Here is a 25,795-nt window from a genome sequence, read left to right as displayed (position 1 = left end):
TATTTGACATATCCATATATCAAATTTGAGTTGAATGTGTAACACTGTTTGGGAGATAATGGACAGAAACTGAAAATTGTATATTATTTTCAAAGTGAAAGGGGCATTACTCTGCAAACCATCATTGAACCATGACCAAATTCGAACTTGGCCTGTGCATTCCTTTGACGTATCCATACGTCACATTTGAGTTGAATGTGTAATACTGTTGGAGAAATAATGACGAGAAATTGAAAATTTAGTGATTATATACTTGCAAGACAACCATTTGTAACTGTTCTAGTGATTATATACTCACAAAGCAATCATTTGTATCTGTAATAGTATACTGGCAAGGCAATCATTTGTAACTTTACTAGTGATAACATGACCGCAAGGCAATCATTTGCATAATATATGGTTACTAATTAGTAACACATTTTTGAGTCCATTAAAAGAAAAAGAAAACAAACGAAATCATACGTGCAAGGCAATCATTTTAACTGTATTAATGATTACATACTCGCAAGGCAAATACAACATCCAAATACTTAAGTGAGAGCAGATGGAATGGAAATGGGATGATAACAACCAACTCCGGAAACACTATAGTATATTCAGGAAGAGAAGAAAACAACCATAGAGAAGATGTAGCTACCATCATGGCACCTAAGGTAAAGAAAAGTCTTATTTAATGGCTTCTAATAAATGAAAGACTAAAATAAGCAAGATTTAATGGCAGATATGCAAAATCATCAATCTTTGTCTGTTACTAGTATGCTCCTACAAACGACGCAGAGGAAGAACAATTTGACAATTTTACCAACATCTTCAAACAGCCATTGATAAAGTGCCAGTACATGACATAATTTTGATTATTGGAGATTTAAATGCCCAAGTTGGTTGCTCAAATGAGTGAAGAGAATGATCTATGGGAAATTATGGCTGTGGTTCCATTACTAAAGATGGAGTAAGGGTAGCAGTTATATGTGAATTAAACAACTGTGTCATTGGCGGAACACTTTTTCACTTTTCCAACTTAGAAACAATAAACAAAAAGACATGAGTATCACCAAATAGCAGAGACAGTAACCAAATAGATCACATCATTATTAACAGAATGTTGAGAATGTGGTTGTTTGCAGAGGAGCAAATTTGCTAGTGATCATCATCTTTTACCAGCAAAAGTAAGAATCCATCTTCGGAAAAAAACACAAAGAAATCAAAAAAGCATTGAAAAAAAATAATACAGCAAGACTAAAAGACCCTGCTAAACAGAAAAAGTTTTACATTACACTGAGAAACAGAGATCAGACTTTGGCAGATACAGGAGATGGACTAGATGGACAACCAGATGAACAAAAATCTCTCATTTACTTGTATACAATTACACCAGTAAAAGTTTTAAGAATTTCATTCATTGAGGGTAGAGTGATTCAAATACAGGTTCATGCCTAAACAAAATTCATATTTTTGTTGATAGTGCCATAAAACAGTAATAGTGTATAGAACTCGCTTTGTTATTTGGAAAATATAGTAATGCAAGTCTCATAGCGAGCTCAGTGACAGAATTTATTTTACATACATATACGCATTTACGCTATTACTCAACACTTCTATACACTAATTTTTAGTTTGAAATATGACGCTTTCATGTTTTATTTAATATCAAACTTGAACCCACCCGTCGGATAATATATTCAATTAACTTAAAATCAAATTTCTGGATTAATTAAATAATTTCGGGATAAGGATATCGTGAAATGGGACCCTACCGGAAGTTGATATTGCCTCGGCGTCTATGTCTATTTATTCTATTTTTTATAAGGTTGCGAATGCAATTATTTTGCCTACTCTTTATCATAAGTTATTCGAAAGTGATTAATATAAGTTGCAGGAACTTGTTTCGCAATTAAGCTTAAATAAATATGTTTTAACCAAACCATAGGCTATCAATATACTTGAATGAGTCAAATTTTACGTCTTAAATAATTGTTTTTGAACGCGCTAAGAGTCCCATTCAGGAAAAGTTCCTTCGCGAATCTTATACTAGTATTAAGATTGATGGTAATGGGCAAGGTTTTAGGAAGGTCAATTTAAGTGGGAACTTTATAATACTTAATAATGCAAATAATGGGATAATAGTTCATGTAACGATTAGACATATTTATAATTTGCTTGTTTTGAATAAATAGTATCGTTTACTGAATGACTTTAGTGTTACTTAACTCTAATGTTATTTGTTTATATTGCAACAATGTATTTTAGTTTACGGTACTTTACAATATACGTTTGGTATAAGTCTTTTCAATGAACGTTTGAAATCGTATAATGTAATAAACGTCTCAATGATTATGATCATTCTAATCAGCCAATGAAATAAAGTCTTGCTCGAGCGATAATCTCAGCAGGTATAAATACGGCCACTAATGCAAATTTAACAGGCCTCCGTGCCCGAATGGTTAAAGTCGCTGACTTGAGATCACAGGTCCCTCACCACTGTAGGTTCGATCCTCACTCGGGTCGGATTCTTTCATGTGAGGAAGCCATCCAGCTGGCTAACGGAAGGTCGGTGGTTCTACCCAGGTGCCCGCTCGTGCCTGAAATAATAAATGCCCGGAGGGGCACCTGGGATCTTCCTCCACCAATAAAGCTGGAAAAAAATCGACGAAAAATCTCGGCGAGATGCTCTAGAATGGCCCGACTTGAGTGTACGGTCGCCCATATGGGCTTTCCGGCGGCGACCTTAAATAAACGCATCAAAACAAAAATAAAAAAAATATAAAAAAAATTACTCAGTATACTCGCCCATATGGTTTTATACTGGTGGCGAGGGTAAATAAACCAAACACATTAATATAGTCTGCAGAGGAATTCAACGGGACCAGGTTCTTTTATGTAACAGAAGCCTCGCTTCATACATAGAGCTATATCTAATTGAAGCATATAAAAGATTAATTGGCCAAAGTAAATATTTTCAACTGAAGCCTCGCTTCATGGATATAGTGTCGTTATATTAAAGTTTGCAAAATTGCATTGGACTCCGGGTACTTATAAACCTCCACATTTTCTGAAAGCCTCGCTATCAGGGAATTGGTAACGTATAAGTATTAAAAATCGAGACATATAAAAAACAATATAAATATTTTATATATTCTAGCTGGAACTTTGTTATAAATCCCTATCAGCAGCTTATCTTCCTATCCGATAGAAACCTCGCTTCATGGATAGGGAGGTAGTTGATGGACTATAGGTAATTATTGGGTTTGCGGCTAGATAGTTATATTATATTGGTTAAATGAGTGTTTTATTAGGCTGTGAAAATATTGTTTACTTGCTCACTTAAGTAAGAATTTTAGAGTTTATTTGAGAAAACCGCTATTATTTATTTGACTTGATTGTTTATGATATTTGACCATTTATCAATCATTTGTATCTAATCAAACGGCAGAAAGCCCAAAGAAAAAAAATATAGTTACATTGTACATTCGCTTGGTACTTGTAACACTAATTCCTGGCATGCTCCAACAATAATAGGACAGGGAGAAAATTACCAATAATTTTGAAGTTCTTTCGGCAAAAGTTTTTAAAACCACTATTTGAAGATGCTTGCGTTACCGTTATGCTCTTCGAGGTTGCCATAAGCACCTAACTTAATCGAGGCTTTTCCACTCGGCAAACGTTACTAGATAATGTCTGCAGCGGAAGTTCGCCGATATCGCCATAGACCAGAATAGTTCCCCAAATGTCTAATCTGTATAAAACGCTGTTTGATATATTATTCTATAAAAGTCTAATAGTTAAACAGTTAAAATAAGTCACTGAAAGTTTCAAAAACTGTCAACACCAAACATATCAAAAAGTCACCATACTGAATCCATGAAATAAAGCAAATGGACAAAGATATTTATATAGATGAAATCGTATGGAGTAATGTAAAAGTATACGTATCTGTCTTGAACGATTTTAATTTGATAATATATTAACCCGTGAACGATGTTGCTTAGTTCAGATATTGATATATCAAAACTCGGAGGGACACCGACAGCGTTCAAAAAAGAAGAAAGATAATAGTTTGAAAATATTGAACCGTGACTTATAATTTATATTAATTCACTTTACTTTGAAATTAGTAAATAAGTAAATAATTAAGTTTCACATCAATAGAACATATATACTATGAACAAAAATAAAATATACATGCTGACGCCCTGTTCAAAACTGACGAACTTAACACTTTGTGTATTTTCACGCAAACTTGAGAAATGCAGAAAATGTCCTTGTCTTTTATTTCACAAACGAGCTTATCTGAAGGTTCATATAATGTGAACCTATACAGATTTTCAGTCATATTGGGAACTATTTTGAAGATAACATAATGTGTATAGGGTGTGAACATCAAAAGCACAACACGGATATGCTTCTGACTGTTTTATTTTTAACCTCTCGTGAGTACTCTTAGTTTAAAACAAAGTATAAATTGGAAATTGAAATATTTAGTATATTAAGTAGTTTTAAACTCCCAACCCTCAAAATTATATAACTTTTATTTTTCAGTTTACAGTTTCAAAAAAGTTACTCATTGACCATATGTCAGAATCTTCTTTTGTGGACAGTTTTATGTACATTTTGATTACCTTTTTCTGAAGGACCTGTTTGTTCTAGCGTCCGCGTGTAAAACTTGATATATTTATATATTTATATATATATGTATAATAATGCTATACATTCTATATTATAATATATATACATAATGCTAAGTGGAACCATCAAACTTTATATAGAGGAGTGAGCTTTAAAAACAGTATTCTCATGTGTGGCGTATAAGAATACTACTACTAATAACAATAATTTTCTGGGATAAATCAGTATTCCCCTGAAAAGCATGAAATAAAAAAGTCATAATAAGTCATTTATACATCCTAAAAGATGTATGGCTACGCCACTCGTTAGAATACAGTTAAAGCTCACTCGATGAAATTAAATTTCATATCACACACAAACAAATATCCTCTATATAATATGGAGCAATATTTTGGAGTTCTTACAATTAGAGTAATTAGGACTCTGCTATCCTTAAAAGGCCTTTCATAACTCACTCTGAATGAGGATTAAGTTTCTTTGTATTAGAACATAAGGACTTAGCACCGAGACATTTGTGTACGTAACAGTGGGTATCAAAACGTTCAAAAGTGGCTTTACAAAGCCGCTAAGTATACTTTAGGATTACCAGGCAATCATCTATATTTTTGTTGCAAATTCTATGCGCTGTTTAAGTTGCTAAATAGTAGAAGGAATGCGAGCCGAGGACTGTACTTTTTACCAGTTTCCTTTCAGAAAAAAAATACCAGTAATACCAAAACATGCATTTGCGTATATTAAAAAGTCATAAAACGGAAAAAGTGATACATTTAAACGTTGTAAACTTCTATAATTCTATAAAAGTCTGAATAACTTACTTACTTTTTTTTATTATAACATAAAATTTTAACTAAGCAACTTAAACAGTGCATCGAATTTCATTTTGGACACGACATAAGCATATAACAGAAAACAGTATATCCTGGAGATACATAACAAAGATATTGTTAGACTCCATATTATTATATAGAGTATATTTGTTTGTTTGTGTGTGAGATGAAATTATATTTCATCGAGTGAGCTCTAAAAACTGTATTCTAACGAGTGCCGTAGCCATACATCTTTTTAGAAGAAATAAAACTTATTCAACGATTGTTACAGACAATAAATGAGTGTTGACAGTGAAAGGCTGCCACACGAACGCCGTGTTGTTTACTTATTCTTCTGGCAGAGGTCTGTCATCATTGATTTTCAAGTTATTAGGCTTTAATTGCTCGAAGGATACTCAAATATGCCAAATCTCATGAAAAGCAGTTTTACACATGAAAGAAATTTGTATTTATCAGAATTTAAAAATGAACAAAAATTTAGAGTTGATATTTGGTGATTTGTAATTTGAATGATTTGAAGTAAGTTGTCTTTTTTTTATTACTTTTGAAATTTCAGTTATTTATCTATTTCAGCTTTGCTTTTCTCTAAACAGCCCTGACAATGTCAAAATTGTCAACAATAATAAAATTGTGGTACCGCATGGGGAAAATCTTAAAAAGTCGCATCATTGAAAAGTGTGAAATGATATTTTGATAATTTTCACTGTGAAATTATCAAATATAATTTTATATTTTATAAAAGCATTAAATAAAAAAGATTAAAAAATGACCTACTATGACATTTTTCATTTTTACGTTGTCAATTAATTAATTTTTAAAGAATGACATGTATTTAAAATAAGGAGAAGCGCAATACGAATAGTTCACTTCAGTCTAGAAACATAAGCACATTGTTCTATCTATAAATATACATGCATGGCATTTTGTGTGTTACAGTGATTCAGGTGGTCGCACCAGGCCATACCATGATGTGCCGGCAATGTGACCAAGTCCATCACCCCACAGAATGCATGACACATGCACCTTGCCAGGCAGTGAGTTATGTCAAAATAATTTTAACATCAAACAAATTTTGTCTTCTTTTATTATTTTAAAGTCATGTGTAAAGAGTGTTAGAGACAATACCTAAAGAAATATTTAGGAGTCTTTATTTGACAAAGTATCATTCCTTTGTTGTAATCTATCTTATGTTTAAGCATGTTGAACTAGTCCTCGGCGCTCATTCCCTCTACTATTTACCAGTTTCCTTTCAGAAAAAATATAATACCCAAACATGCTTTTGCGTTTATTTAAAAGTCTGAAAAAGTAATACATTTAAACGATGTAAACTTCTATAATTCTTATTAAACCACGATATAATTTATTACTTCAAAATAACTTACTTTGCGATGTCCTGAACTGCTATCTGCATAAGTTGCATTTACGCAACTGTTTTTTGCAGTATATCTGATTTTATTTCTAAAGTTTACTTTCACTTTCAATTGAGTAATCTAGTGGGTGGGTGCAACTTTTAAAAACTCTTTGACGAATTTCGTAATAATATACACAATCTACCTGTGAGGGAACTGCCGCGAAATAGATAACTAGTTGTGATGTAAATTTATTTGAGTTCGCCGTTGAAAAATCAGTATACGGGAGAAAATGTTTCATTTTGAATACGATTTTATTTGATTTCAGTTTTGTGTGACCGATGTGCACCACACGCACGGACAATATGTTTTCAGTTATTCTTGCAATGTTATTGCTGTAAGTATATATATACAAACATCACTCAAGAAACAAGGTCATTATATATAGGAACTGCCTGTGCATGGTAAAATGAGAGACATGTAATACTTGTATTTCATGTTGAACAGAACATGCCTTTCTCAAGATTAGATTATCAAATTATGGAATAAAGAAAGTCTAAAGGACGCGTATGTCTATATTTCATTACTTTTCACAATGGCATATTTATATACTTTCATAAATAATTTATGAAATTTAAACATTATATTGATTCGTATCATACAATGTATATATAATATTATTTAAGCCACAAACAGAGGAAACTTGTTCTTGATCTTACCGTTTCATGCGTCACTGTGACCATGACCTTATGACCACAGAGTCAATTGATTCTTCAGGCATTTGAAATGTTCCTATAAAGGTTGATAGATTTAGGCCTATTGCTGATGGGCAATGTCCCCGCTAAGTTCTGTTGTTGTTGTTTTTTTCTAAACTGAAATATATCCACTTTACTGCGGCATTGACCTTTAACCGAATGACCTCAAAATAAATAGGGGTCATCAATTATTAGCCATGGACAGCCTACACGTTCACTCTTATGACTGTAAAAAAAAGTGGCCGGACCGATACCACCGTGACCTTGACCTTTGATTTATTGAGCTATAAATTAAGAGAGTTCATTTTCTAGCAATTACTAACATTCACATCAAATCTTAAGACTGATGTCAAAGCATTTTATAGTAATTTTGTTGTTCAAGGCAATGGTTATCTGTACTTGGGCAATTGCCCAACCAAGACACATAAACCACGACTCATTCCTTCTCAAATTATTTATCGGACAGGCAGTGACGTGAAATACACATGTTTTAAAGAACGCGCATAAAAAGCGTCACGACAGTTTTTTGTTGTTGCAAGTGTAGGTATGTGATGACTGGAATCATCACCATCATAAACCGGATCATCACGGACATCATGAAGAACACGTGTGTAAAGAATGCTGTCATGGAAACCTTTGTGACAAACATTCATGTTGTACGTAATTTGCTTATTTATATTATTGGTAGCATTTTAATTAAAATGTTCTATAACATGTTTTTAACTATGTTTGAAGTATTAAAAAGAAGCTTTTGTTTAATATTTAGATCTAAAACTTACCACTTTCTGATCTTTTTTGATTTTTAGAAAAGTTGACAAAAACCCACAATTGTTATACATTGTATATTTGTGTTGAAAAGCTTGTTTTATAATTCAGCCAAATTTATACCTAATATAACAACAACAACAGCGACAACCGCCCATGTGTCTATGTCTACACAAACCACAACAACTACAGAACGAACGACAACTGCTGGAGCAACTGCCACTTCATCACACAGTAAACATTTTATGTCATCATCACTAAACGTGACGTCATTATTAACCTGCCTTTATTAGTTTTTGACGTACATATTCACTGTCTCAAATTACTCGCTGGTCACTTTCATTTTTTTCTATTTTCTCAGTAGCTGATCGAGTACGTAAAGAAAAATTTTACACTCCATAGGTCAATTTATTTTGAAGATTATATGAAAGTTCATAACTATTAAAGAAACATAACATTTGAAAATTTTTCAAAGACAGTCATACGCTCATTGAAATTTCACAAAGACTACAGAAATACAATTTTTAATCTGTATCAAATGACTAACTTCTCGCTATAATTACACATACTAGGTTTTATGGAATTTGTGGATGCATTTTCGGGAGATGACGGGGCTTTACAAAAAACTTCGCAAACTGTATGAAGTCAAAAAACGTTATGTTTATGTGCAATTATTACAAATTTAACTGTGTTTGTTGAAATAGTATTACTAAGTTATGACATCATTATTTCTTCTGAATCAGGTTTAATGAAGACAACAACACCGCAACAACATTGTGTAGATTCAGCGGACGCTGGATTTACTTGTGATGATATGAAATACTTTGGGTACTGTGATCCAAGTGCAGGGGCCGGCTACAGTCTCGCTCAATTAAGATGTCCAAAACATTGTGGATTTTGTGTATAAATTTAAAGTGAGACGCGTCACGACAAAACCAACATATTGCGTTTGCGACTGGCATGTATCCAGACCTACCTACGCATCCGCGCAGTCTGATCAGGATCCATGCTGTTCACTACCAGTTTCTCTATTTGTAATGGGATTGGTAAGCGGACAGCATGGATCCTGATCAGACTGCACGGAATGCGCAGGGTGGTCTGGATCCATGCTAGTCGCAAACCCATTATGTTCGTTTTGTCGTGACGCGGCTCATTTTACTAAATATAGAAACAACAGCATTGAACATCTAGAATAAACTATATATGCATTTAATAATACAATGATAAATTAAAATGTAAAAAAGTATTGACAAATTTGTTTCCAAAATAATTTTTTAACAGAAAAAATGATTTATAACAACACCAAGCTAACAAGTACCCTGACTCATAGAACGTAAACAGTCTTTATTGTTCTTGATATTTTTCGATGACCAAATGCTTCATAATTTTCAAGTTATTAAAAATGATAGTTTTTGTTATCATTATGTTCTGTTTAATGTATAAGGTTTTAATAAATAAATAGATATATATCGAAAATGATATTATTGTGTTTATTATGCTTAATTACTTTCTTCAAAATATTTAAATTATGTTTGTCCCCCTGATGAATCATGTTGATTACTTTGAATTTGTCGTAAATACCGGTACATAACATTATTTTTTTTGAGCAAACATTGATTAAACAATAAAATGTGCATGCATATATGTATTTTACTAGCATTTCAATAAATAAATAAATTTCTTTTATCGAAGGTAATGTGTTCGAACAATCATTTACACATACATACATATATGTATGTTTAAATAATTACTTAAAACCAAATTAAATCAAACCTTAAACTAGCAACAAAAGAAACAAGAGGGCCATGATGGTCCTGAGGTCGCTCACCTGTATATAGACCCCCCACACGTTGCAGCTCCAATTTAACCCAAGGGCTTTTATTTGCATAAACTTGGTAGACACCCATAAGATGTTTCATGCTAAACATCTAAGCTCTAGCTCATTGGGCTTTTTAAAAGAAGATCTTTTTTAAGTTTTTAATATACACATATAGAAAAAAACAATGACACCCCTGGGACCGGGCCAGTTTTGACCGCAGGGCTTTTATTTGAACAAACTTTGTATACACTTACTAGAAGATATTTCATGCTTAATATCTTAACTCTAGCTATTTGGTTTTTTTCAAAGAAGATTTTAAGTTTTTGCTATACACATATAAAGAAAATCAATTACCCCCCGGGGCAGGGCCAATTTTGCCCCCATGTCTTTAATTTGAACAAACTTTGTAGACACTCACTAAAAGATGTTTCATGCTTAATATCTTAACTCTAGCTATTTGGGTTTTTTTCAAAGAAGATTTTTTAAGTTTTTGCTATACACATTTAAGGAAAATAAATGACCCCGGGCGGTGCCAATTTTGACCCAGGGCTTTTATTTGAACAAACTTGGTAGACACCTATTAGAACATGTTTGATGCTAAATATCTTAGCCATAGCTCTTTGAGTTCTTTAAAAGAAGATTTTTTAAGATTTTACTATATGCATATAGGGAAAATCAATGACCCACTGGGGCGGGGCCAATTTTGACCCGAGGGCTTTTATTTGAACAAACTTGGTAGACACCTATTAGAACATGTTTGAAGCTCAATATCTTAGCCATAGCTCTTTAGGTTCTTTAAAAGAAGATTTTTTAAGTTTTTACTATATGCATATAGAGAAAATCAATGACCCCCAGGGCGGGGCCAATTTTGACCCCAGGGCTTTTATTTGAACAAATTTGGTAGACATCCATTAGGACATGTTTCATGCTAAATATCTTAGCTCTAGCTTTTTGGGTTCTTTAAAAGAATTTTTTTAAGTTTTTACTATATCCATATAGGGAAAATCAATGACCCCCTGGGGCGGGGCCAATTTTGACAATAAGGCTTTTATTTGAACAAACATGGTAGACACTCACTAGAAGATGTTTCATGCCAAATATCTAAGCTCTATCTTTATGTTTTTTTTTAAAGAAGATATTTAAAGTTTTTTCTTTCGGTTGCCATGGCAACCAGAGTTCTGCATGGAATTAAATTTTTTGAACAAATTTTAAAGGTGACCACCAAAGGAACATTCCTGTGAAGTTTGGATGAAATTGGCTTAGTGGTTTATGAGGAGATGTCATTTAAAGTAAAAGTTTACGGACGGACGACGGACGGACGCCGGACGAAAAGCGATCACAAAAGCTCACCCTGTCACTTTGTGACAGGTGAGCTAAAAATAACTAGAAAATTACTGGTATCATATATGAGTTAAGATTTGGACAAACCAGTTGTTGAGGGAAGACGCTACAAAAGTAGGTATCTTTTCTGTCCTGTTTAATTTTGTATAGAGAATTTTTGGTCATTTTTTGAGAATTACGAATATCAACAGGAAGGTTATAATACTTTAATGTGCATTTGAAAATAGTGATCTGATCTGACATTAGGATGCACGATATCATCGAGTTGTGAAGATCATTATTCAGTACATGTTCATGTACTATATAGTATGATTTCTGGTATATAATTTTATATCTCAGATATATTTTGATTAGAATGAGTATTGCTATTTTGCTATCAGTAGACATTTTTCACAAAATATCACATTTCTGTGTTTAATTGCCATACAACACTTCAATATAGAAGGGGTGAAAGGGATTATAAGGTCTTGGTCTTAATATATTATCTAATAAATGAGTTGCAAAGTCAAACACTGTGAGCAATTGTTTTCTTTTTTTAAAATTGATACAATTTAGTTGCTAACAAAATATATTTAACAAAAATTATGACAACACATTTAAACTTTCCATACCCTACATCTTTTGCATCTTCTTATTTAAATGATCTTTGTCTAAAATCAGTTTAGGAGGGATATTTTTGTGCAAGGAAAATAGTTTTGTTCGGTGCTTATAGTTTGGTCGTTTTGTCGTTGTTACTGGTCACTAGCTTTACCCTATTTATTGGAAGTCACTTATATTAGAGAAAAGAAATGAGGTCATAAACAATGAAAACTGGAAATATAGCTAACGCTATCAAAGAGATAGCTAACTATAGTACAAGTACAAGACAAAGAACAGATGAAACTGGTGTTTTTGATTCTGATTTCATTAGATTTGCTAATGAAACCTACAGTTGAACTATTAATTTTAATATCTCAAGAAATATAAATGGCTGAATGTGGAGGCTTACACTGAAACATACGGAATCCCGTTCACGATGGCACAATGGTGAAAGCGCAATGGCACGATGGTACGATGATAAAAACGCGATGGTAAGAACGTGAAACGACGATTGTACGGTAGCAAAACAACGATGGTACTCTGGTGAAACAATGAAGACACGATGATGAAAACGTGATGGTACGATGGTGAAAACTCGATGTTATGATGTTGAAAATACGATGGTACGATAATTACTATTTTCACAATCGTATTTGTCATTGCATCATAGTGATTTCTCCATTAGCGTGGCAACGTTGTTACATCATCGTGTCGCCGTGTTTTCATCATCGTACCAATGTGTTTTCACCATTGTAACATCGTGCATAGCGGTTCAGGAAGACAAAAGATGTAACTTATGTCCAAACAGAACACCGTAATCAGGCAATATTTGAAAGATACAATATCGTGACTCGTGACGCATCTCATCGGAATCTCGCGTCTTCGCATCTCGTACGTCCACGCGAGCCAAGAAAATCTTTCGAGCATACCGGCATAAACTGAGGTAGATTCCATTTATAGATCGTGCGACTGGTACGCAGTGTCTATTAAATGTATTCGTCATTGCAGCAAAAGGGGATTTTTAGCTTGTGTTGTGTTGTGTTTTTTTTTTTTTTTTTTTTTTGTTTTAACAAAATCACACTGTTTTCCAATTTTCTAATAAAAATAGCTTTTCTGATGTACAACATGTCACTGAGCTTTAAAGGTTCTCCACTGAGGTATGGTCGAATGTCACAAAGAACGAACCGATAATTTTTGTTACCTGCGTGCAAGGGGCATTCAAACTGAATCAGTGATACATTGATATGTGTTCTTTGGCTTGGCAATTCGTTTAAAATATATATTTTTCCAATTTCGTAGGAAAAGCGTTTGCAAATCTGAACATAAACAACGGTCACGTCACGAGTCTCGGGATGACTTAAAAGCGAAACGGAGTATTTCTTTGTGTATCGGAGCAACGGAATGCGAAAGCGGAATATACCAATTTAAGAGCAAACTATGGATTTGTTTTTTTAAATTTCTTGTTTTGAACATATGTTCTTGTGAGAAAAATTATTCAAAAGCAATTTCAATACATTTAAAGCATTGTATTGTTGTAATCATGTATATTTACTCTGTTACAATGATGAAGTTGGCTAAACGTACAGAGATGGAAACTGACATACAAACTTTAAAATATTCTAAATTGAGTGCGACCGTGTAATTAATAAATATTATGTATTATTTTTGTTGGCTAAGTTTTCTTTTATCAAGACAGTGTGATGGGTTTTCAAAGGTCACTGGTTTATCTGACATCCGTTAAGAAAATACACCGTTATACCTTTTGCACAACGAACAAGGCCTTGAGTATTGTAAGCATCAAAAATCACACGCACACACTTGCACAATACAAAGAAAACGCTTTCGTTTTCTCTTTTACTCTGCTCAAAGCACTGAAAGCACTGGCTACATAAGGAATGAACCGGGCCACATAATAGGACATTAAGACATCAACTTTATTATTTAATATTTTTCATGTGCGTCTAGTGCATATACTATATATTCTACAAGAAAAAATCGATGTGCATTGCTAGAGTAGATAGATCTGAAATTGTATTTTTATCATTTTACATTTTGATTACTACGTTTTTTGATCAGGATATTCACAACTATAGGAAATTAATACCTGTTCCATGCAAAATTTAATAGCACACGATGAACATTATCAAGAAGGTCGGAAAAGAGTTACACCCTGGCTGTATAAATATTATTGTCATCAGTATTGATTGTATGCTTAAGCAGATATCTTGAAAAATTTCTGTATTAGTTATGGGTCAATTGATCTCTGCTTTAATGTTATCGATATATTGAAGCTTCCCGGTGGAAAAGAAATTGAAAGCAGGATAAGAGTAAACAAAAGAAGAATAAAGATCAACAAGGCGACGACAAAATTCACAGGACGCAGTCCACGACACACTCGAGCTACCACAGCAGGGTTATTGTCGTTACTATTGAAATACTAGTAAACTTAAAACATATAACATATAATTGTAGTTTTTAGACCCAAACTTTCTTTCAAATAAAACGAACAAACAAAATCATGATACTTGCAAGACAAAAGTAAAGCACAGGTAAGTAAAAGTAATTTTAAGAACTCGGTAAGATATTAACCTCATCTCATACAACAACCATTGCTTAAACTATATTTTAAAACACTTCCAATTCCTAGACTGTATACAAACTTGGAAGAGGGGCGGTGCATATCTTTACCTGAGTTTTTACTCCTAATAGTCTGTTTTATCATGACATACTAATTGTAAATAGTTTTGTTAATATTTTGATTTGATAAAAAAAAACTCAGGTTCATTTCTCGACTATATTGTTAAGACACGAGTGATTTGTTTCAAAGAATGCAATGGATAAATATCGATCTGGTGCATTTGATTGCATAAATTAAGAGAAGAACCCTACTTTTCCTGCTATATAGCACTGAAATCTTTACTTTCCCTGCTATATAGCACTGAAATCTTTACTTTTCCTGTCTTTTTAACTCTTCTTTTATCTATTCTTTCTCTCTTTCTGTTTTTCTTTTGTTTTGTCTTGTTATTTGCCATTTGAAAGCCTGAAGTATTTTTTCATGGATAACTAAGCTTTCACCCTTTCTGGCTTGGTCGTGTAGGTGTTGCGTTCGTTTAATGCTACCATTCGTTTTTTATCTTGTTTTTCATAATTATGTATGTCTTGGAAAAAGGTGGATAGTACTCGTAATACGAAGATGTATGAGATAGTGTATCAAAATCCTTTGTAAATTCTTTCGGAAATACTGGATATCGTTTCGAAAATTTATAAAGCTACTTTCTTTAGTATTTTAAACACATGAATGAAAATTTTCACAGCTACAAGCATAACAAATAATTCGTAAGTATTTCGGTTATAGTGATTATACCGTAATTAAACGTAAAAGGTCCCCTCAGACAGTTTCTTTGGAATCTAATACTGAGTGTTGGCACTAAAAAATAAGAGAGGTACACCAGATTGCTTGCAAAATCTTTATCGTCAGGATAACTAGATTCACAAAACAAAACGCACCCTTGTATTTATACCCAGGAATATTTCAAGTAGTAGACAGAATGTTCTGAATATTTGAATAGAATAAAATTTGATAAAGCAAATTTATGAAAGAGAAATCAGGTATGCTACTTATTTAATTAGTTGCTCCTAAAACAGGGCTTATTTTACTCGGTTGGATTATTTTCAAAAGAAAAAGTCTCAAAACGCAAAGGTATACTGATATAAAGACGTAAAACCTGACGTAAAGAATTAATTTACCTGTGAAACTGGAGTGAAATTGTGTTACTTAAAGTCACTAGTTTATCCGGTACTTTTAGTGCCTTCAGCACTTTGATCTTATCTGTAGTAAAACTAAACTATATCATTTTCACCGAAAAATCATTAAATTTTTAACAAGTTTCTATGAAAATCATCAACATTTATTGTATCATAGTTTGGGGACCTTTCTGTTGAAATTGTTTCAGACACATACATGCACAGGGCGTTAACTGGAGTGCAGGTATTAGTTACCCGCACTCCAGAGCATGCCAATTGATTGACTCATTTTTCTTGGGTTTACTTTTGTGAGGACAGAGACAGGAATAACAATAGAATTGCCACATTCTACTACTGGTTTATTGGTTGCTTTTTTCTGGGGTTTTATATTGTTACAACAGGGAACGTGTATCAGTATAAGTGGTGTCATAATCAAGACCAAATTAATAACTGATATAAGAGAAAAAACAATATTGAGGAGATGATTTAAACGACGCGATAGCCGGGGATATATGGCCATACAATTCGTAATATGACAACAATATCAATATGCTTCCTGCAAAAAAACACAAGAATAAAATACTTGTCGGAAATTAAAACATGTAGGTCTATAGTATTTTTCTCATTGAAGGGACACAAAAGCATTTTTGCAATTTCAAATATGAATCAAACGCTTAAATTGTTAAGACCATTGTTTATTTTGACAATAGTGATAAAAACTGGTTTATAATCATATAATCAAAAGAAAATAAATTAACAAATTTGCACTTTGTGCAAATCAAATGATTTAAAAACCAATTAAAAAGTAACTATTTTATAGAAAAACAGTTTGGCATTTGTTACACAAGAAATATAAATCACGAATTAACCAACTGAGTTCTTATAGTTAATTGACCTCAAGAATCGTGTCAATGTAAAAACAACGGAATATAGAAAGAGACAAACGTTCATTTTAGGTTTTTTCTTGATTAACTTTAATGTAAATAAGTCCTGTATCTATCAGTTAATATGTGTTTTACTGTCCTAGGATGATAACTTGAGACTTTGTTTACAAAACAAAGACCAATAACAATGCCAAAAATAGGTCAGGCAGATCAATGCCATAACCTATAAAAATGAAAATAAAATTACACGTTATGATATGTTTTGTTAGCGCAGTAGGTAGAGCAACCGTGTCAGTAATGTGTTTTACCCGTACAGGCAGAAGAATCTGGTAAGACACTTCTTTTTTACCTTAGAAAACAGTCAATTGTTCAGAAAAAGTTTTTTTCATATACATACATGAATATGAGATCGAATATTTTATTACACTGCGATTAAAAAATACAAAAAGAAAATAGCATAAAATCAAAAAAATAAATATATACTATAAAACATATATTGTAAGATGAAAACAAAAAGAAAAACGAAAAATAAATAAACAATAATGATAAAAAACAGAGCAAGAAGAAAAAAACTGGTTATAAAATGGCACTAAGTGGGGTTCGAACCCATGAGTAGAAAACACTAAAAGTGCTAATAACTTCGATCTACCGACAGAGCCATAACGGTCATACACCAACGATACTGTAAAAATAATGCTATATAGTATAATAATTATGTTATTATTATTTTTATTATTATTATTATTTCTATTATTATTATTATTATTATTATTATTATTATCATTATTATTATTATTAATGTAAGTGTTTACTTTTACGAAATCGGATCATAATCCAGACAGCCCCGTTTTTGGACTTTCTCATGTACTGTTAAGACCAAATTATCATCTTAGGACAGTACTTGCATTTCACCAGTATAATAATTATCATACTCATGCTGATGTGTTATAAAAGTTATAAGTTATAAAAATGATGAAGACTAACATTATATTTATTGCTGGTGGTGTAATTTTCACAAATGCTTTCTTGTTTGTTGTCTAGTGTCAATAAAGGTTAAAAAAAGGTATAATATAGGCATCAACAAGCGCATAATTTGTGTCATGATGTTAATTTTATGAAATGTTCAAAATTATGAGATAGAAAAAGGTACTACAGTTAAAATCTTGTAGTTGTAAATGTAATATAATGACTCTGAATCGTGCATTTCTTAACAAGCTGACAGACAAGAAAGTCATGAGTCAAGTCATGTCCCTTCACGGTCTCCATATCCACATTTGATATAAGTAGAGAAATCTATGCCAACGGATTTGACCTACTAATATATTATCAATAAGGAACAGTAAAATGGCGAAAGTCGGCGTTCTGTTTCTTCTTCTAATCGGTAAATTGTATTTTCTTCTGTTATATCTTCTTTAACTATATATATATTTAGCTATTAAACAGAAACGTTTTAATTGACATTTTCTGGATAAGGATAACCTCATATCTTATTTAAAAAAAATAGCTGCACCTGTTGGAATATGTAATATTTTGTTGTCTCAAATAAATACCAGCTTTGATCTTCTGTAACCAAATTAATTTTACAACTTTATATTTTGTACCCATCGGAATTACACACATTTGAAATGTAAACTCATGTTTTACTTAACTGAAGCTGAACATACTGAAGCTTTGTAAGAGCACATTTGTCTCGGAGCACATTTGTCTTACGTAAGACCGATGCGGTCTCATTTGTCTCACATGAGACAAATGGGACCTCAAATGTCTTCCCCAAAAACCTCATTTGTGTGACAAATGTGCTCCGATCAAGTTTTTTAAGGGACAAGAAAGCACATTTGTCTCGTGTGTTTTTAAGGGACAGGAAAGCACATTTGTCTCATGTCATTTTTTATGAATTATTTGTCACATATTTCCAGACGGCAGAAATTCTTTTTTAGGATCGAGGTTCGCCGTTTTAACTCATGTCAAGTGTAATCATCAATAAGTTTGCTTATGCTTTCTTTATGAAAATCTTAATGAACTATTAATGAACTATTAATTATAATATGATCTCTAATTCAAGAAATTGATTGGCTTAACCTGAAGGCGTATACTACGGTAGACATACTAAATCCCGTACAATTGCAACAGCGCGATGGCACGATGGTACGTTGGTGAAAACACAATGGTACGAACGTGAAACAACGACTGTACGATTGTCAAACAACGACTGTACGATGGTGAAACAACGAAGGCTCGATGATGAAAACATTATGATACTATGGTGAAAATACGATGGTACGATATGATAAAACTGTGATGGATTGATGATGAAAACGCGATTTTATTTTCTCTATCGTGTCATCGCATCATCGTGATTTCACAATCGTGCTATCGTGTTTTAATCATCGTATCATCGTACCATCTCAATTTCACCTTTGTACCATTGTGCATAGCTGTTCAAGGAGACAAAATTGTTACTTAAGTTCGGAGACAAAAATGTTACTTATGTCCGAACGGAACACCATAATCGGTTGATATTGAATGATACAATATCGTGACTCGTTTCGCATCTCGCCGAAATCTCGCGTCTCGCTTCGCATCTCGTTCGTCGACGTTAGACAAAAAAATGATTCCAAGTCATATACGAGTACCACTAAGTAGTATTCCCTTTATAGTCTACATAAAATCACGGCCCATTATGCCTTAGAAATGCTTTTATTTGTATTCCCCAGAAGTTTTAAATGTTTGGTACACTTTATAGCCAACAAATACTCATTAGCTAATTACCTCAAGCATTTTTCATCTGCTGCTTTTTGCTGTTTGTACAGTTGAAGTGATTTAGAATTTTGTATTGAAGTCAAAATACTACTTCGTTTACATTTTGCTACTTTTATGACGCATTTTTTCATCATTATCGCGAATTTCTGTGCGTTACAAGCATCTTACTTTCTCAGAAATCATTACTTGAATATTAATAGATTCATATTTGCCCTATCTTAAAAAGTAAAAATTTATTCATTTCTGAAATCTCGTGGTATGTGGTATATCGACATTGCAAGATCTCGTGTTGCAAGATCTCGTGTTACAATACCGTGCCTCGCTTCGTGTCTCATCGGAATGTCGTGTCTTGCCTGATTCTAAGTGGCCCGATTTTCCATAATTATGGCATTACCCGGATTATTTTAGGAACTCCTCCATGTTGAAGTGCTTTTTCAATGGCGGATCTGAAAGCCGCAATTATTGGAAAATGACGATTTTTATACATATATTTCTGATGAAAACAAAATACGTCTGTAATGGTCTTCTTATTTTCTTCCATATATCATTTAAGGGACTCAGTGACCGAGTGATTTCAAAAAACCACCTGCCCCTAAGCCCTGTAGATTCAACACATACACGGGGCGTCGAACTATTCATGCGAGGATCCCGGTCAGGGTTCAAATGCGAAATTATACATATCCGCGTGCGCACGTAATAACTATCGCGCGCGCACGTAATAGTATCACGTGGCCACGTAAGAGCTCTCGTGTGCGCAGGTAATAAGTAAGAAAATTCTATGTCCCCTTTATGCCACCGTAGATACTACCTTGTTTTTGCTAAAATATTTCTAGTGCCCTAAATCATCTATAAAACTTTAAGCATTGAAAATAAACGTACCACAATGAATAACGATAAGAAAAGACTTGCTGCATATGTGTTTAGGTTCTGGATGCTGCTCTTGTAGAAATTTTCATTGTGACATGCAGAACAGAGATATTCTTTAATTTAATTTATGGCTCCTATGCAGAAGCAGGTAGTTTTTTGACAGACCGGAAGTGACCTAAAACCGTTATTATAAATACAGAAAACACAGAACAAGGGCTGATAGCCGGTATACAGATTGGCATAATTATAACATTTAAAATAATTGTATGGAAAAATGTGAGACAAATGTGCTTTGAGTGTCCTTTCTATTGTGTGTCGAACACATCTGTCTCATTTCCAATTTGTCGTAAATAAAAATGTTTACGAACACATGGGTCACACTTCGTGAGACAAATGTGCTCCGAGACAAATGAGCTCCTACAAAGATTTCATATTCTTGAATGCCTTATCCCATACACACGCTTTACATAAGCTATTTTTACGGTTGTTATACACTGGCGTTATGCATGTGCGAGACATTACTGTGACCAACAAGAAATATTATGGAAACATAATATATGGAGACAGATTTTGAAGAAACTAGCAACAGGTACAAATATGCAACGTACGTAGAAGGGAAGGACACACTGTTGTAAGGTAAGCAAACATCAAAGCATTAAAACATAACTAAGTGATGAAGTAGGTAAGATATCATATTTTTAGATAAAAGAAATATAATTATCTTTCAGTTACGACCGGTGTAACAGTACAAGGGGCATCACTGAAATGTCGACAATGCCATGATGTGAGACACCCATCAGAATGTACGAAGTTCGTTCATTGTCATGATGTATGTTACATGTTACTTCATTTGCTTCAGGAGTTTTGATAATGATACAGTTCAACAGTACAGGCAAAAGGAATCTTCACACTGTGCATTTGCTTTGCAGTTGTTTAAAAATGTTACCACCGTAATCATGGAATGAAAGTAAATAGTCAAAAGAAAATGTTAGTCGGCAATGAATTTTGCAAAAATATTTACTTAAACTTTTTATAATAAAAAAACAACCTTTAACATTTATATAACGATACTGATTTGTCTTCTTTAGACGAGAGAAACATGTTTAATATCATTTCAGTCCTGTATAACTAGAGTTCGTAAGTCAAATCATGGTGAATACCTCTTCACATATGACTGCGTACAACAACATGTAAGTAAACATCATAATTATGATAAATATATAAAATTTTATTAATACACTTGTTACTATATATAGTAACAAAATTACCTATGATTTCAACTGATTATGAGTGTCACGTGACATTTTATGAGTTTGTGGCCCGGGGCCGACCGCAGAACATGTGCACGTGCACAAACTGAAACAATGACGTCATATTTAACGTCATCAAACAGTTAAAAGTGAAAGAAGGTTGTCAGCACGAATCGCTTTATTTTGATTATGAGAGTTTAAGCGTATTTAGTACAAACACATTTTTTAAATGCTACTGTAAGATCTACCATGTGTATTAATGACATTAATAAATACACGTCAGAGTAGGGCCGGAAGGTGATAATCGGCCCTGAATGAATAATGGCCCTCGGGCTAAAGCCCTCGAGCCCATTATTCATTTTGCGGGCCGATTATCACCTTCCGGCCCTCTCCTGTCGTGTATTAATCTCTTAATACAAGTCTTACATGGGTCAGGTGATAATCGGTCCTGAATAGAACTCTACTCTCGGGCTGAAGTCGTCGGGCCATTATTCATCATGCGGGACGATTAATTATCACCTTCCAGGCCTATCCTGCCGTGTTTTTATCTCTTATTAAATGAGATAATAGTGGATGTTATTACATACAATATGTAACAATTCTAAAATCTCATTACAGACAAAACTAAGTTCATTTTAAATGTATTAATACAATAATAAAGAAATTATATGTGCATCAGAATAATCATATATTATATATATATACATATATATTTATATACAATATGTTCGGGGTGAGATATAAACAATACGTAAGCGTAATTATAAATCATATATTTCCGAGCGTAATATTTTAAAAGAATTCTAACATGCCTTGTGATATTGTCACTTTACACTTAGAAAAAAACGACAGTTTTCTCCCTCCAATAAGATGGTAAACAAAACCTGTTAAGGCAACAATAATCATGCATTTTATTGATATTTTCCGTTCTTATTTAATATGATGCTAAAGGTTTATCTATCATTAACTTTAACTGATATCATAACATTCATATCTAAAGTATTGCAAAGAGAATATATTTTATGTGTCGTATTTCCGATTTTTTGCCTCGAAATTCCGAAAAAAAAGCGAACGACAAAGTCCAAATTTGTCGTCCCTTCGTGTTTTCGCATTTTCGCATTTTGAGGCGAAGGAGCGAAAATACGACATGGCGTAAAACAACCACCATAGATTCCCCTCTCAAAACATCTTTATCTTATTCTATGTGTTCTTAATTCAATCATCAGATATGTTCAGCTCCACATACCGGTGTGTGTAGGCAATGCTGTTACGCAACGAACTGTGATCAAACTACATGTTGTAAGTATGGAGTATTTTAAGTTACACAGACAATATGGATGATATATTAGCCATATGGGCGAGTTGGCGACATTCTAACTTTATTGTTGAAGAAGACTTCTGGTGCACTCTGGTACAAGCAGACAGCTAGCTGAATGAACCATCGGCCTTGTTGACCTGCACACTAGCTTAGTTACAATCAGTACCTAGCAATAAGACGGTTATTCAATTAATTTAATGCAAACTCGTTGGGATGACAAAATAGTGTTGCATTTTTATTTACAAAATACATTTTTTTTAAAAATGTTTGTTAAAAAGGACTTTAATGCCGTATCAGCACATTTATATATTAACAAGATATTGTCAATACATGTACATTTCATGTCTTGGGTTCGTAAATTACAACTTCTCTTAAAAACAGTTCAAAAATGTAATTGCAATTACTCGTTTCGATAGCAGTTATTTGTTGTTGTTTTGCTTACAACCATGTCCGCAATAAAAACAGGTTTGGAATTGAGATATCCAAATTATGTCTAGATCAAACTCGAGGCATGATTATGTTAGGATGGATATGTGCCTGATATACTCCTAATAATTCAATTCAATTCGGAACGTTCACAGCTCACATGCATGTTATCTATCTAAGCAATAAACTGGAAAAATGCTACACTACCATTGTACATATTTTAGCTCAATATTTCAAATCCGCATTAACGCATGCGCCCAAACCTACAACTGTAAGAACAACAACAATAACTACTACACAAAAACCATCAACTTCCTCTCCAACCCAAAAAACTGAATCCACAACAACAACAACAACATTAGCAACAACAACAGGTAAAATATCTATTTTATATAATGATATAACTTTTTTTTATTCAATTTAACATGAGATTCGTTATCTTATACAATACAAGAAAATCAGTTTAGATCTTTGTTTTCAAATCAATGTAGAAATAGCAGAAATACACATGTAATATTTGTAACAAATTTGTAAAATAAACAAACTAATGGCATTACTTCCTATAAAATGTTTTCAACAACACTAAGAAGTCTTTATGCTGTTGAGATACTGTATGAAACAGATATTCGCGAACAAATGATTTTCGCTGAATTCGAGCATTATGCACATTGACACGCGAATATTTGTTTGCGGATGTTAAATAAAATAATAATAATAATTTTCGATGTCGGCGACAATCAACCTGCTCCCACAGCATTATAATAAAGGTCATTTAATACGTATATTGAAATTTGCAGAACAAATTGTATCAAAAGGATGTAACAATCTCAATGTATTGGAAAGTCTAGCAAAGGGAGTAAGCGTATCACATCCTGGCACTCAACCATGCCCGGACGGTACCCACCAACCTAGCGAGGCCCTTATTCAGGAGTATTGCGGTGCTCCTTCAGTCACACAGTGGGCTTCAGGAGTAAATGTAAGGAATGTCATCAATATTTTTAAGTTGAATAGCAAATTACAGCTTACTTATTCACCTCTCCTGTATATGTATATATATATTTTTAATGATTGTGAACATGGTTGTCTTTGACTCCAATAACAATTCAATTACACAGTGGACTTATTGAGTCTTACATCTTATTTATTTAACTTGGATCTCTGCCTTCAGTATACATCTTGCAATTAAGGTGATGCTAGATTATGTACAATCTAGTGTTTAAGCAACTAAGTATTTCCCTTTGTTAAAGCTAAGCTTGTCCCATCTAACCCCGGTACACATATAGCTTTATGGTTCAGTACCTTTCCAAATTGATTAATAAACCATTTGCTCTTATTTTAAGGATTCTTACAGTAAAAGTGTAAGAAATCGTGAGTTAGCTGGGCTAACTTAACATATTCTATTCCGAGTAAGTCGATTATAATGTACAAAGTAACCAATAACTTTCATTAAAAGGTCATGAAGAACTGTCCTAGAATTCCCCGTTATGCTGCAATAGCGGCTTCTACGGCAACGTTCGGGGGTTCAACAGTGGCTGGTGTATTTCTGCAATGTGAACCGAACGGATTTCAGGTAAAATAACATCACGTACATTTGTCTTTGACGTGCAGTTTCGAAATTATTAATATTTTTCATGTTTTATATAGAAAGAAACTAACTAGGGATGACGTGTTATTTATCGTCACTTTCCTTTTATTTTTTGCCATATTTTCCGCCAGCTTTGACTCCCTATAAAGCGTAGTCATGTGCTTGTTTTCCACGTATCTTTTTTTATAAATTACTCGTATATTTGGGTTTACAGAAATGAATTGCTATTGTTGTCGAAAACTATCATTTGTTTTATAATATTTATTCAGGTGGTTATGCAAACGTGTGGGACAGAACTTGGACTTCGGCATATCTCAACAAACTCTACAACAACAGCTATACCAAGCGCGGATAAGTTTGTTGTTATACACTGGTAGAGGTTTTTATTAATGTACAACTGTCCATATGTTTATAAATAAAACGCATGGTAAAGAAAGTTTTTTAGTGGCTGTTCAATGTACCTAAAAATAAAATACACATTATATCTACTATTGCTTATATACAAATTACTTCCTGTATATAATGCACCATTGTATACCATAAATTATTGAAACTTAAATGACATAGAGAAAACACATTCGTTTTTACCTAAATACAAATTTAAGCTGTTTTGTGACAATATAACTTATAACTTTATACATCAAAGAATTATATTTCAGTGAAAACATTTTTGAATATAAATAAATGCATTTTAAAAAACAAATAAATGTGTATAGAAAGGTCATACTTAATAGTAGTAATAATAATAATATCTTTATTTAAAGAAGGTTACACATTAAGAACATACAATAACAATCATATATATCTTATTTCCAATGTGGCCTTCTGAAATAGAAAACAACAACAACAGGACATGCATAGGTAGAAAAATGAATGTATAATATGTAATTTTTAGAATAAAAC

The 25,795-nt window shown here is 33.0% G+C and overlaps 2 protein-coding genes across 2 annotated transcripts; both read left to right on the top strand.

Annotated features, from left to right (window-relative positions):
- The first annotated feature begins 4,309 nt into the window (after positions 1-4,309).
- LOC132730542 (uncharacterized) lies at positions 4,310-9,800 on the top strand. Its single transcript, XM_060716496.1, has 6 exons — positions 4,310-4,427; positions 6,387-6,484; positions 7,128-7,196; positions 8,099-8,210; positions 8,431-8,553; positions 9,063-9,800. Exons 1-6 carry the CDS (start codon positions 4,358-4,360, stop codon positions 9,224-9,226), a joined length of 636 nt encoding a protein of 211 aa, XP_060572479.1. The 5' UTR covers positions 4,310-4,357; the 3' UTR covers positions 9,227-9,800.
- Positions 9,801-17,965: 8,165 nt separating this feature from the next.
- On the top strand, positions 17,966-25,329 carry LOC132730541 (uncharacterized). The gene is made up of 8 exons (XM_060716495.1): positions 17,966-18,067; positions 21,042-21,142; positions 21,432-21,503; positions 22,790-22,862; positions 23,532-23,681; positions 24,105-24,283; positions 24,761-24,877; positions 25,162-25,329. The coding sequence occupies exons 1-8, from the start codon at positions 18,031-18,033 to the stop codon at positions 25,267-25,269; spliced, it is 837 nt and encodes a 278-aa protein (XP_060572478.1). The 5' UTR covers positions 17,966-18,030; the 3' UTR covers positions 25,270-25,329.
- The last annotated feature ends 466 nt before the right edge of the window (positions 25,330-25,795 follow it).

Source organism: Ruditapes philippinarum, unplaced genomic scaffold (assembly GCF_026571515.1).
Source record: "Ruditapes philippinarum isolate M1 unplaced genomic scaffold, ASM2657151v2 ctg185_1_1_1_1, whole genome shotgun sequence".
In the NCBI taxonomy this organism is placed as follows: domain Eukaryota; kingdom Metazoa; phylum Mollusca; class Bivalvia; order Venerida; family Veneridae; genus Ruditapes; species Ruditapes philippinarum.
The sequence above is the reverse complement of the archived record's forward strand: the minus strand, read 5'-3'. Positions and strand labels throughout refer to the sequence as shown.

Excerpts from the sequence above, each read along its gene's own strand:
- LOC132730542 (XM_060716496.1), top strand. The coding sequence starts at position 4,358 with ATGTGTATAGGGTGTGAACATCAAAAGCACAACACGGATATGCTTCTG. Across the intron at positions 4,428-6,386 it reads TGTTTTATTTTTAACCTCTC|TGATTCAGGTGGTCGCACCA; the intron begins GTGAGTACTCTT and ends TGTGTGTTACAG. Across the intron at positions 6,485-7,127 it reads CACATGCACCTTGCCAGGCA|TTTTGTGTGACCGATGTGCA; the intron begins GTGAGTTATGTC and ends ATTTGATTTCAG.
- LOC132730541 (XM_060716495.1), top strand. The coding sequence starts at position 18,031 with ATGGCGAAAGTCGGCGTTCTGTTTCTTCTTCTAATCG. Across the intron at positions 18,068-21,041 it reads TCTGTTTCTTCTTCTAATCG|TTACGACCGGTGTAACAGTA; the intron begins GTAAATTGTATT and ends ATTATCTTTCAG. Across the intron at positions 21,504-22,789 it reads ATGACTGCGTACAACAACAT|ATATGTTCAGCTCCACATAC; the intron begins GTAAGTAAACAT and ends TTCAATCATCAG.